Below are 13,535 nucleotides of genomic sequence, written 5' to 3'. Positions count from 1 at the left end.
GACGGGCACTGTGCTGAAAGGAATGCCCTGTATTAATATGACAAAACTGGAAATGTCAACGATGTTACCCAGGATGCTCTTGGCATTACTGTAGTCAAGGACAAGATTCTTGCCAAGAGAATTGATGTGTGTGTTGAGCATATTAAGCATTCTAGAGCCGAGATGGCTTCATGAGGCGTGCAAAGGAAAATTGTCAGAAAAAGAAGCCAGAGAGAAAGATACTAGAGTTCAAGCAAAGCAGCAGCCTGTCCCACCCAAAGAAGCACACGAGAACCAACTGAGAGGAGCCAGAGCCCACAGAACCCATTCCGCATGAACTCATGGCATGGCAGCTGTAGAAAATATAGAAGACCTCTGGACTGCAAACAAACAGAAAGGCGGGGGGGACATGACAACTAAATGCAATGCGTGATCCTAGAAAAGGAAAAAAAGCAGGACAGGGGCACTAAATCATTGTTTCCCAAAGTGTGGTCCAGGAGCCCCAAGAAGTCCCTGGGACGCCTTCATGTCTGCATGAAGTCAAATTTTATATACAAGTTTTAATAATACTTAGATATTATTTAGCAAGATTACAACGGGATCCTGAAGGCAAAAAGTCTGAGAACCACTGCTAGAAATAACATCAGTGGGACAACTGGCAAACTTAGAATAGTTTACAGGTTTGAATACAGTCCTGTATTACTGTCAGTTTTTCTGACTTTGTTCATTGTACCATAGACGTGTAAGGACATGTCCTGGTTTTTAGGAACTTCACACACTTTAGGGATAAAGGGACATTTTATCTGCAACTTACTCCTAAATAGGACAGGAAATAACCTCTATTACATGAATATATATATGAATTATACCTATTAGTGCACCACTTTTGAAGAATCTTCGGTCCCACAGAAGGAGGCGTACTTACCCTGTGAATACTGTCCCAGCAATCCTTAGGATACTGGGTTTGGCTATTTAGGAAGAGGATAATATAAATAAACCTACCCTTTATCTCCATTAGTTTGAATTCATTGACTCTCCCCCCAAAACTGGAAGTAAAAATAACAATATACACCAAGAAACAGGATTTGGTTTCTTTGCTTTTAAAGAAGTAGCTCAAGGGTGCCCGGCTGGCTCAGTCAGTTGAGCGTGAGTCTTGATTTCAGGGTCGCTGAGTTTGGGGTTGGATGTAGAGATTACTTAAAAATAAAATCTTTAAAAAAATAAATATCTCAAAAATAGCATGTATGTTTTTATCTACCCCATACTTTGTCTCCTGATCCCCCAGCGGGATCAACTCCTCCTTTGTGTGTCCTGGTCTGGGTCATGGACACATTGGTCCTTAGAAGCCTGAATAAAGGTAATAACTTGTTTCAGAATACTCTCCCCTCTGACTAGATTTTACGGACTCTCTCTCTCTCTCTCTCTCTCTCCTGAAAGAGAGCTGTGACAGAGAGCATACTGCAGGCACCGGGGTGGCTCTGTGGGTTAAGCCTCTGCCTTCAGCTCAGGTCATGATCCAGGATCCTGGGATCCAGCCCCACATCGGGCTCCCTGCTCAGCGGGCAGTCAGCTACTCCGCCTATTTGTGCTCTCTCTCTGTCAAACAAATAAATCTTCAAAAAAGAGAGAGAGAGGGCATATTGCACTGAGCAGGGAGAGAGTTAGAAATTTCTGGACATTGAACTTGACAAGTTATATTCACCTATTTTCTACCTCCTGGTTTGGTTAACCAAGAAAAAAAATCCTGTAGACAAAGTTCTCAGTCAGGCATTTTCTGACCAGGTTTAAATTTGAGAACATGTCCTCCTTTTCCTCTTCTCTAAAATTAATGAAGAGAGTGAGGGAATATGCCTAAGACAGGTGGGCCTTGCCTTCCCTCACCCTGACTGAACTTTAAAACTTCTCTAATTAAGCAATGATGGGCTCTACACTTTGCTTAACCCTGGAAGCTGGTCATCAGCCTTTGACCTCAGTTTTCCCCTCGTCACCAGCTCCCTCCCCCACCCTAGCTTCTGGAACCTCACTCAGATTCAGAGGAAAGAACCAGTTTTCAGAGCGATTGCCTCAGAACACACTATCTCCACTCGCCCGGCCCTGTGGAAGATTAGCAACCATGTTTTCCAGTGGGATAGGAACTGTAGCTACTGGAAAAAGGTAAGAGAGGCAAGTTTTCTCTTTTGCATGCCCTCATTGGGGTTGTTCACTTTCGAAGCTCTCTGAAGATGGCCTCCACTCCTTCAAGAAAACCAGGCCCTCTCCTTCGTCGTAACAATAAAAGACGTGTTTGGAAGGCGTCATTCCAAGCACCCTCCCTCCCACCCCCTCTTGGGGTAAGTCACACCTTGGGTTCTTAGCCCAAGAAACAAAGGGGATGTCTTCTCCACCTAGAGCTGCTGTGCCAGGGCCAGCCCTCAGAGTAGCCCTGGGGACACTCCAACGCAAATTCCCAGGCCAGCCATACAGCTGAAAAGAGGAAAAATTTAACCTGTGAGGATCTCCTAACTCCCTTTTTGCTTCTCTTTCCACTCAACTGCCCCCGCTCCAAGATCTCAATGACCTTTGACTGAAGGACAGCAGCCCTGTTCACTTGTCTCACAGGCAGGTCCCCTCCTCCCTCGACACCGCACACATTCCCTTCTTGACCTGGGTTGTTTTCGGAGGCTCCAAGTGAGGTTGTGGCACCACCATCTTGGTTTTTCTTCTCCCGAAGAACGACACTCCCAGATCCCCCTCAGCCTCCACTTGTATTTCCAGATGTAGCTGAGGACCAAAAAGGGAAACCAAAGGCAAGCAAGGTGGGGAAATGAACAGCAAGGTTCTCTCTCTCTGCTTCTTCACCCTGCCTTCTCTATCTCCCCAACTGCCTCTGCCTCTCTCCCACTCTGTGCCTCTGTTCTTAAAGGGCTGCAGAGCTGACCTCACCTCACACAAGGAGCCAAGGACCCCTCAGCTACCCCCAGCCTCCAGCCAGCCCAACACCTCAGCGAATCTTTTTCTGCCAGGGGAGACTGAGAAGCCTCAGTACCCACACAGACTCCCAAGTCAGCCGGAAGAAGCTCCCCGCCCACCCTGTCTTTGTACAAAAGTAGGACAAGTCTCCCAGTGTGCCTCAGTGTTCCAATTCTCCTAATATGCCAGTAGCACGATCTCATTTTTTAAAAAGTAAGATTAATTTCGTTGGCTTGTAGTGGACTGCTGTTGGAAACATTAAAAAATCCAGGCAGAGGAATGATGAGGGCCTGCACTAAGGCGGGGAGGGCAGGATGCGGAGTTCTTTGAGCCCAGGGTCTGACTAACCAGGGTGAAAGCGAGGAACGAGGAACGGGGGAAGGAGAAAACCCCCTGGTTTCTGGCTTGAGGCTCTCGTTTGCTGATCTGGAGGACGGAGGAAGAGAAGAGGTGGGTTGGGGGAGACTTACCAGGACAATGGGGTGGCATTTCGCTAAGGAATCTCCAGGTCGGCCGGTGGATTATCAGGCACACAGTGGGTCTGGCGCTCCGTGGGGGAGGTAGGGCTGGAGCTGGAGGCCTGGGAAGGCCTGGGCACTTAGGTGGGGCTTCGCCCTCTTCATCCCTTCTTACCCCTGTTCTATTACCGAAATCTCTGCTGCATCAGTCCGGATCCCCAGCTCTTTAACATCCAGGAGGCCTTTCTTAAGCAGCTTCTGGAAACGGCCCCTCCTACCGCCCTAAGTCTGCGCTGGGCACTCAGGGGCTCTGCCTGTTTTCCCGGGCCTGGGTCCTGTCTCCTTATTTTTCCTCCCGCCTTGGGCCCGCGGTACTTGAGGATCCTCAGCTGCTTCAATCTTTAATTTTAATTTCAACCTGACTGTGTAGGGGCAGGTGGATCCACTTGCCCCCTGCCCGACCGGGCCCGCCTCCTGGCCGCACCCCTGGGGCTGGAGTCCTGTGCGTTCCCGGGGCACGGCGGGGCTGGGCAGCGGGGATCGGGGTTCTCCCAGCCAAGCTTGACTCCGCTTTCTGTCCCCCTATAGGAGGGCATGTCTTCTGTCCTTGCTGCTCACCGGGCTCTGGGGCTGTGTGACCTGTGACTGGAGCCCCGTGGAGGACATCTGCACAGCCAAGCCTCGGGACCTCCCCGTGAACCCCCTGTGCATTTACCGGGCGGCGGAGAAGAAGGCGGTGGAGGAGGAGGGCGCGGAGCAGAAGGTCCCCGAGGCCACCAACCGGCGCGTCTGGGAACTGTCCAGAGCCAATTCGCGCTTTGCCACCGCCTTCTATAAGCACTTGGCCGACTCCAAGAATGACAAGGACAACATTTTCCTGTCGCCCCTGAGTATCTCCACAGCTTTTGCTATGACCAAGCTGGGGGCCTGTGACAACACCCTCAAGCAGCTGATGGAGGTACAGGGGGAAGCCCTTCCGCCGGCCTCCTTGCTGGACGCTGAGGGAACATGTGTTGCCCAGAGCTGGGGAGAGACGTTAGGTGGTGCTTTCCCCCTTTCTCCTTCCTCCCCTTTTGTTCTCCTTTTATCCTGCATTCACTTAGCAGATGTGAGCTGAGTACTTTGGCCGTGCAGGGTGCTGCTCTTGCACGAGGTCGCAGGTTGGGTGGCCGTTGGTCAGGGGCTGACCCCACCGCCTTAGCCAGGTTTCTCCACCATTTTCTTTCGGCTTCCACAGGTTTTTAAGTTTGATACCATCTCTGAGAAGACGTCTGACCAGGTGCACTTTTTCTTTGCCAAACTGAACTGCCGACTCTATCGGAAAGCCAACAAATCATCTGAGTTAGTGGCGGCCAACCGCCTTTTCGGAGACAAATCGCTTGTCTTCAATGAGACCTATCAGGACATCAGTGAGGTGGTGTACGGAGCCAAGCTCCAGCCCCTGAACTTTAAGGTGAGTCGCAGATGTCGTCCCCGACCTCAGAGTTCTTGGTCTCCACTCAGAGGTTGAGAAGGTAGAGAAGCAGAATCCAGGATCCAAATGAACATGGTGAAGCTAGTTGAAGGCAGCTTGGGGGTGAGGAGTGCCTGGAAGTCAGCACCCCTGGAACATATCTGCTTGCTCGAAACCTGAGAAATCAATGGTATCTCTGGCTTAGATTGTGGTGCCCGCTCTTAAAACGTTGTATAAATAATAAATTCTTCATGTTATCCCCCAAGACCAAAAAGGACTCTGGAGATGCCAGTCTTACTTAATTTTTTTTAAAATTACCTGGTTCAAATAAAGTTGGTATATGCTGCATGTTGTAATCTCCTTTTGTAGATTCATGAAGTGGCTGAGTCCTGCAACAAAGAAATCTATGGCTTTATTCAGTCAGCATTTCTCCATTTTTTTTCTTTTTTATTTTGACCACATAAGGGCATCCTTCCTGCCCCCTCACCCCTGCATAACTCACTAGCTTCTGGACATGTCAGAAAAATAGTATTTTGTTTTCATTTTCCCCAGACTATTTTCTTCTTTTCTGTTCCTTTATTTCTGCTTCTCTTTCTTTCTCTCTCTTCTGTGAATATTTACTAACCATCTGGAAGATTCATGGCATTGTACTAGATATGTAATTTCTCCCCAATCTGGGTTAGAGTGGGAAGCAGTGGGAAGTGGCAAAGGACTGATGAATAAAACGAAGTGCTGTGTGGGGAAGTGGAGAAGCCTACTGAAAGCACAGGTGGGTATGTTTGTTTCCTATTCTCCTCAGGAAAATGCAGAGCAGTCCAGAATGATCATCAACAAATGGGTAGCCAATAAGACCGAAGGACGTATCACTGATGTTGTGCCTGAGGACGCCATCAACGAGCTCACGGTCCTGGTGCTGGTCAACACCATTTACTTCAAGGTACTCAAGATGGCCCCGGAGAGACCCAGAGGACGTTCTCTTGTCCTCCAGCTCATCTGCTTTCACACCATTAGGCATTAGATAGATCGTCTCTGAGAAACAGTCTATGCCTGGCCTGAGGAGAAATACGAATTTACTGAGAGTCTGGAACCATGCCTAGGGCCATGGCTGCTGGCCTGAAGTCCAGGGGGCCTGGTCGTGTCTCTGGGCGCAAGGAAGAGTGTACACACTCACAAACTTAGCATGCCCAGCTGCAAAGAATGCATGGTGTTGAACTCTTCTACACGGGTGACAATTTTTCTATCCAGTTAACTCCATTTTGGAATCTGGAACAACACGGTAGTCTCTACTGACAGTTGTTGGTAATGAGGTTTTCTCCATTGTCCGGAGCAGCTTCAACAGTGACTCAAAGTTCCCCTTACCTGGAGCTTCTGCACCTGCAGGAGCCAGGCTCAGCCCAGATGTTGCAGAGTCCTGTGACTGGATCGTGCACATGGCTGTGTCTTTCTCAGAGTTGAGATTTCTAAAGGCTACTCCAGATGGAGACACACAGAAAGGGGAATGGGGGCAGGGTACTGGGAATAAACAGGCCCCTGGTACTCAGGAGGGCCACAGGTTTAAGTTGGGGGGAACTGGGGCTCATTTGCCCGTCCTGGGTTGTGCTCTACGTGCACTCCCCGCCCCTCACCCCTCACCCCACAGAGCCCAGGAGCTCAGCCAGGCCTGTTGCCACCCACCTGCCCTTGGGGTTTCCTTCTACCCCCTCAGCGTGGAGAAAGTTGTAGTTATACAATGTGTATTGCCCTTTATGGTCTACAGAACACTTTGCTGTTTATTAGCTCTCTTTATTCTCATAATATCATCAACGAGACCTCGGGCCTCTCAGACAGATTACTTAAATCCTGACTCTTCCATTCTGCTGTGTGAACTCAGGTGAGTGACGGGAGGCCTTTCTGTGCCTCAAATACTGCATCTGTAAAGTGAGAATAAGGACTTCCCTCACGGGCTTCCTGAGGGGCCTGAGTAAGTGAACGCAGGTGAAGTGCTTAGAGCGGTGCAAGTATTAGCCAACTCCAGCTCCTCGTTTTACAGGCGAGGACCCAAATCAACCAGCCAGAAAGGACAAGAATGGTAATTACAACTCAGAATATTTCAGAGGGCTGTCTTGTATCCCAGGGTCCCTCCATCTTTGAGCAGGAAGTTAGCCAGGACTCACCCTCTGCCGGGGCAGGGCTCCCAGACAACCCCCTGGGTTATTACCTATGTCTGGCCTTTATTTATCGGGGGCAGAGCCCAGCCTTTTGGATTGAGAAAGAGACAGGTGGGAGGCAGAAAGCAAAAGGCAATTAGATTTAAACTCAAAAAGATGCTTGTGAAGTGGCCGGTAGGTTGTTCTCAGTTTTCATTTTTATTTTTTTAGTTATAAAGCAAATAAATAGCCACTGCTGAAAATCTGGGAAATACAGAAAAGTTCACCGAAAAAAAAACCACTGGTAATCCCACCACTGCCGTAGTCATTGTAAACCTTTCCATCCACAGCCCTCTAACCTTTTCTTCTGCTAAGTCTACCTACATATTAGGGTGATAAAATAATGTGACTATTTCCCACATCAGGGTTCTCCTACAGCGGGTTTTGGTCTTCTCACTGTGATTCTTCCACCTGCTGTCTCCTCCCAGGGCCTGTGGAAGTCCAAGTTCAGTCCCGAGAATACAAGGGAGGAACTGTTCTACAAGGCTAATGGGGAGTCGTGCTTGGCGTCCATGATGTACCAGGAAGGCAAGTTCCGCTATCGTCAAGTGGCCGAAGGCACCAAGGTGCTCGAACTGCCCTTCAAGGGCGATGACATCACCATGGTGCTCATCCTGCCCTCGAAGCAGAAGAGCCTGGCCAAGGTGGAGAAGGAGCTCACCCCGGAGATGCTGCAGGAGTGGCTGGACGAGATGACAGAGACCCTGCTGGTGGCCCACGTGCCCCGCTTCCGCATTGAGGACAGCTTCAGTGTGAAGGAGCTGCTGCAGGACATGGGCCTCGTGGACCTGTTCAGCCCTGAGAAGTCCAGGCTCCCAGGTTAGCCCAGGAAGGGCTTTTCTCTTTGCTCTGTCCACCCCTCCCCTCCGCAAGGTGGGCTGAGCAAAGGTGAAAGAATTGGGGAAAGGGTAGAAAAGAGCAACGGGTTAGGAGTAGAGCAAGGGGTTCTGCTGCTAACTCGGGGAGATCCCTTCCTTCCCAAGGTCTGGTTCCTCTTCCATATCCTGGGGAGTCTGCGCCTAGATGTCCAGGGGCTCAGCGGGCAGTGGGATGCTTTGAGACTACAACTGATATGCGGGATGGGACCAGGTAGAGAAGAACTCGAAAAGACATCAGACTGCAAAGCAAAAATAAGATTCAGAGCGGGAGACATCTTGGTCCCACAACATAGGCAGAGCTGACATTGAACAGCCTGATATTCCAAAGGGCTCCTGAGTTTGCCCTAACGTCACTTGGACAACAGATGCGGCCAACCTTCCCCCGCTGTGAGACTTCAGCAACAGTGTTCTGTGGTCTTGGTTCCTACAATCTACCATCCTTTAAAAATAGGCGTTAAAATATCTTTTTGAATTTGAGCCCCACGCTGGGTGTAGAGACGACTTCAATAAATAAAAGTTGAAAAAAATTTAAACTAGCTCTAACCAACTTCTCTCTTGAAAATGTTGCCAGACTGGAAAGAAAGACTTTCCTACTAAGTGGAATGAGTTTTTCTTTAAGAACAGAGTCCCCTGCCCCCTTCCAAGAGCTGAAGCGTGAGAGTACATTCTCAGGAGCCAGGCTGAAAAAGCCTAAAGGACTTTATTCTTTTTAACAAGTATTTATTTACTTAGGGAGTATCATTAGGTGAGCGTTCAGGATTGTTATTTTTCAAAAAAAGCCCCACAGGACCCTTTAATTCAAACTGCATTCCTTTCTGTGGGTTGAAGCCAACTTGCCCCACTTCACAGAACCTTCTCTGGTTTTCCTTCAGGTATTATCGCAGGAGGCCGGAGTGACCTCTACATCTCAGATGCATTCCATAAGGCCTTTCTTGAGGTGGGTACATCTTCCTTTGCTTTCTTCTAATGCTCTCGCTTCTTTTTTCAGTATATTGATATCTCACGTAATTTATAACTATGGAGTTCTTGCTCCCTGGGTCTATGGTTTTACAGTGGGTGTGTGAACAGCAGGACACAACTGTGGGAAAAGGCATGTTTCCAGTGTCCCTCAAACCCCAGATCTGTAGCCCCTCCTCCATGAGGCCTCCGCAAGACAGCACTCCCTGAAGCCTTCATGGCCCCATTGTTCTAACCCCCACCCACGACCTCTCCTGACGCAGGCCAAACATGTAGGGGAGGGTGACACGGGAAAAGAAACCAACAAAGGCTACAGAGAAGGAATTCAGAGGACAACAGGAGAGTAGGCGTTCACGGAAACACAGGCAGGAGTTTTAGGGAGACAGAAAGCACCTAGTAACAAGATTGAAAACTGACCATAGGTTACCATTACCTGTGGAATTTGGACAGCCTAGTTGGGGCACAGGCCTGATTCTAACAGCTAAAGAGCAAATGGAGGGGAAAGAAGATGAGCTGATGAGAATGGATCATGTCCTAAAGTGTGTTCCAAAGAACTAGAACTCTACAAAAAAAAAAAGTTCTATGGTCAAATAAACGCGTATGCTCTTCTTGGGAAATTAACAATGCACACTGGCATTTTGGCATCTAAGAAGTTCCACAGTGAAAAAAACCGGTTCATTATTGCTTAACCTTCCAGAGGGGAGGGGGGTGGGTGGGGGATGGGTGAAACAGGTGATGGGCATTAAGGAAGCGCTTGCTGTGATGAGCACCAGGTAGTGTGTGCGATCGTTCAATCACTAGATTGTGCACCTGAAACCAATATTAACACTATGTTAACTGGAATGAAAATAAAAACTTAAAAACATATATTGCTTAACCCAGTGTTTCCCCAACTCAGGTGCCCATGGAACCCTTTACTAGAGTAATAGCTATGTAAAGCCTATAGAAATTCTCGTTCTCAGGGCACCTGGGTGGCTCAGTGGGTAAAGCCTCTGCTTTCGGCTCAGGTCATGGTCCCAGGGTCCTGGGACCGAGCCCTGCATCGGGCTCTCTGCTCAGTGGGGAGCCTGCTTCCTCCTCTCTCTGCCTGCCTCTCTGCCTACTTGTGATCTCTGTCTGTCAAATAAATAAAAATCTAAAAAAAAAAAAAAAAGAAATTCTCATTTTCAAATACTGAACTATGGACCAATAGCACTAAGTTCAGTGGGGAGTTGACTCTTGGAGAATCCAGAATGGGGTCTGAGAATCAGCATATTTACAAAGCTCCTCAGGAGATTTTAATCCACAACCAGGTTTGGGAAGCCACTATTTTCTGGGGGAACCAGGATGGAAGGAAAAGGAGATGGTCACTGTTAGAGAAGGTCACAGGATTGAGGAAACCACCAAGAAAGGCTATGGTCAAAGGAGAAAGGTTTCAGAGCATGGTGCTAGTAAATACAGTGGCAGAGTCCAAGCTCAGAGGAATCAAAGGACAGAAGGAGGGCAGAATAATTGTCACGAGACCGAGGAGATCCAAAAGCTTGAAAAAAAAAAAGATTATAGTCTGAGAAGATAGTGTCATTATTATAATTTCAAAGGTAGAACAAGTCTGAGAGATTGCAAGTTCAAGGCATGCCATGGGACTGGTTTGGTTATGCAGAGTGAAGGTAGTGCTCATTGGGGTTGATGAGATGAAAGGAAGGGGAGGTTAGGGTGCTGACTGGGGCTCCTACCAAGATATTTTAATTGTCTGCATCAAATGATAGCAGGAGTTAGGGTTGAAAGACTGTGAGTGAGGTGCCCAAATCCTCAACATGGGGATAAAATCCATAGGACCACAGATGTCAGTGACCTGCAGGGCAACAGCAAGACCAGAGGGCTGTATCTTCAAGGTATTGAGATGAGACCTAGGGATTTTACAGGAGTACTGGATTAATGGTTTTGGAAGTACAAATGCCACTACTGACACCTTCTTTGATATGGATTATGAAGGGAAGTACACTTAGGAAGACTGTGAGGGAAGCTGGGTCTTCAGTGCTTTCACTCTGAAAAGTCCTCGTCTAAGGACCCTAAATGGAAGAAGTCAACTCAGACACCCTTGAGGGCTTTGAGTTACCATTAGGAAGAAGCAGAGGTTGGATTTAGTGGGCTATTCCCCCTTAGACCACTAAACAATGGCACAAGATTCCCCCACAGCTCTTGGAACAAAGTTTGTTTTCCTCGGAAACTTTGGGAACCCAATATTCAGGACCCCAGCTGATTGTAGATCTCCTGGGAAGCCATTAGAAGCCAGTGTCTGCTTTGAATAAGATGATCCTGGTCTTGCAAAGACCTGTCTGCTCACAAATCCAGTCCTAGAATGACCACGAAACAGCATGGGAAGACAGGGGCATAGGATGGTAAGGAAGCAGGCAAGAAGAGTGACAGGGACAGTGTCTCTTCAACCAGTTCCACAAAGCTCAGGGATCAAGTGCTTTCATTAAGGGGCAGGGAGAGTTTTGGTGATATTCCGGGTCCCTAAGCAAAATTTTCTGAAGGTGTCTCTCTGCCAATTCTGCTTATCAGCAAGTTAAAACACCAATGTGTCAGACCGTTACTCCAAAAAATACTCACCTCATTCAGCCATAAGACCCTTGTCTTTTCATAGGCCCAGTGTCCTGAGTGGTTGCTTGGGGTAGTTCTGTCTGGGATCTTTATGCTCCAAGAGTGAAACTCTTGACTACAGAGTTCTGATCTGGAGTCAAAGTCTCTTTTAGCATCTGGTACAAGATAACCCTCTTGCCATACCCCGTATGATGGGGTCAGCCAGAAATACGACAGCCTTGTGTATATCCACATTACTGGCTCAGGGGTTACCCGAACAGAACCCTTGCTCTTACCCAGCACAAAGCTTGGAGGAACACAAGTGCTTACATCAATATTCCTTGGATGAAACAATGAGTAAAAGTCGGGTTCTGGTGGGAGCGCAACCTGACCCAAGCGTACTCTTCCCTGGAGAACAAATAGCATTTTGAGGAACTGCTGTGTCTGTGACTGATTTATGGCCTCCAGTGAACTGCAGAGGAGCTAATGTTTCCATTGTGTTTCCTGTCTGGTCTGCAGGTCAACGAGGAAGGCAGTGAAGCAGCAGCAAGTACTGTCATCGGGATTGCTGGCCGTTCGCTGAACCCCAACAGGGTGACCTTCAAGGCCAACAGGCCCTTCCTCGTTCTTATAAGGGAAGTTGCTCTCAACACTATTCTCTTCATGGGCAGAGTAGCCAACCCCTGTGATAACTGAAGTGTTATTTTTTGCACCTCTTCCTGTTTTGGTTTGTGATCGAAGTAAAAATAAACACAGCTACTCCCAATTACGAATGGATTTTGCCACATGAAGTGAAGACAGGGAGAGGAGAAATGGATAGAGATGCTAGTGGGCATTTGGTCAAGCGAGTGCTTTCCATTGTTCTCTATCAGTTGGCACACCAGGGTCAAGAAAAGTGGAGGAAGGGGGCGCCTGAGGGGGGCTCCGTTGGCTAAGCCTCTCCCACTCTTGGTTTCGGCTCAGGTCATGATCTCAGGGTCATGAGGTCGAGCCCCGAGGTCCTTGTAGGGCTCTGCACCAGAGTCTCCCCCTCCCTTCGCTCCCCCACCCCCGCACTCGCTTGTACACATGCTCTCTCTCTTAAAGAAATAAAATCTTAAAAAAAAAAAAAAGTGATGGAGGGAAGTATGTTACTTCTGCATCTTGAAAGATGGGAGGATGGTAGACATCCCGAACGGGAAGGGGGAGCCTAAAATGTCAGTATTCCCATCATACTAAAAAAAAAAAGAAATCCAAAAATTGTATAAGAATTAATCTCTATATACAGAAAAACCAGACAGTCAAATCTGAGTATTAAACCATTTAATTCTCAAACCACTCACATGCATAATGTTCTTTTACACAGTGTTAAAATAAAGAGGAAATGTATTTTTATACAAACAGAATTTCAAGTATACATTAATAGACTTTTCAAATTACTAACCAAGTTGCTAAGATTTCATTCACATTGTTCTTAAAGCTGTTCAACGAGAAAGCTTTTCCTAAACTGCTTTAAATATGTTTATATAAACCCATATCTTCACTCTTTCTGAATCTCCCTCCCCCAACCCCCATCTTGGCCCGCCCTCCTGCCCTCCCCCCTCCCCCGACACGACAGGGCTTCCGGGGCTCTAGGAGACATGCAACCCCACCAAGGACTATTGGCTTGTCATCAGGGGAAGGACAGAATCTACAGGAGGAGAGACTGAGAACACCTGTCAAATTAAGGGAGAGAACAAATCTAATATAAATCAGAATCGTATCTTATAGCCTTTATGTTTTCACTTGAGTTTTTACTTAAAGAAATCTCAGCCTCCCACAAAACAACCTAGAAGTTTCTGACAATTTGGTAGCTGAGAAAATAACTTAATACTGGGTATTTCTCCCTGGGGGAACTACAATCAGGGTAGCCATTTTAAACTTCCTTATTTTCCTTGTTTCTTTTTTTCCCTTTGGCAGGGGGTGGGGACAGCTTAAAAATGGGTAGGATTTGTGTGTCTACATTAAGGAATTTGGTTCATTTCACAGGGTCTGGCAGGAGTTCTCCCTCCTCAACTCTCCTCCTGAAGTAATCTGGCTTCAGGGCCAGAACAGCCACTCTCCTCAGGAATTAAAGTGCATTTGTTCAGTAAAA

The 13,535-nt window shown here is 47.8% G+C and overlaps 1 protein-coding gene across 1 annotated transcript; it reads left to right on the top strand.

Annotated features, from left to right (window-relative positions):
- Positions 1-1,986: 1,986 nt before the first annotated feature.
- Positions 1,987-12,188, top strand: SERPINC1 (serpin family C member 1). Its single transcript, XM_045981967.1, has 7 exons — positions 1,987-2,133; positions 3,975-4,344; positions 4,624-4,839; positions 5,639-5,776; positions 7,454-7,844; positions 8,776-8,840; positions 11,942-12,188. Exons 1-7 carry the CDS (start codon positions 2,093-2,095, stop codon positions 12,116-12,118), a joined length of 1,398 nt encoding a protein of 465 aa, XP_045837923.1. The 5' UTR covers positions 1,987-2,092; the 3' UTR covers positions 12,119-12,188.
- The last annotated feature ends 1,347 nt before the right edge of the window (positions 12,189-13,535 follow it).

Source organism: Meles meles, chromosome 17 (genome assembly GCF_922984935.1).
Source record: "Meles meles chromosome 17, mMelMel3.1 paternal haplotype, whole genome shotgun sequence".
NCBI classification, from domain to species: Eukaryota; Metazoa; Chordata; class Mammalia; order Carnivora; family Mustelidae; genus Meles; species Meles meles.
This window is presented reverse-complemented; position numbering and strand designations above follow the sequence as displayed.

Coding starts and splice junctions, on each gene's coding strand:
- SERPINC1 (XM_045981967.1), top strand. CDS start 2,093: ATGTTTTCCAGTGGGATAGGAACTGTAGCTACTGGAAAAAG. Junction 2,134..3,974: donor ACTGTAGCTACTGGAAAAAG/GTAAGAGAGGCA, acceptor GTCCCCCTATAG/GAGGGCATGTCTTCTGTCCT. Junction 7,845..8,775: donor TGAGAAGTCCAGGCTCCCAG/GTTAGCCCAGGA, acceptor GTTTTCCTTCAG/GTATTATCGCAGGAGGCCGG.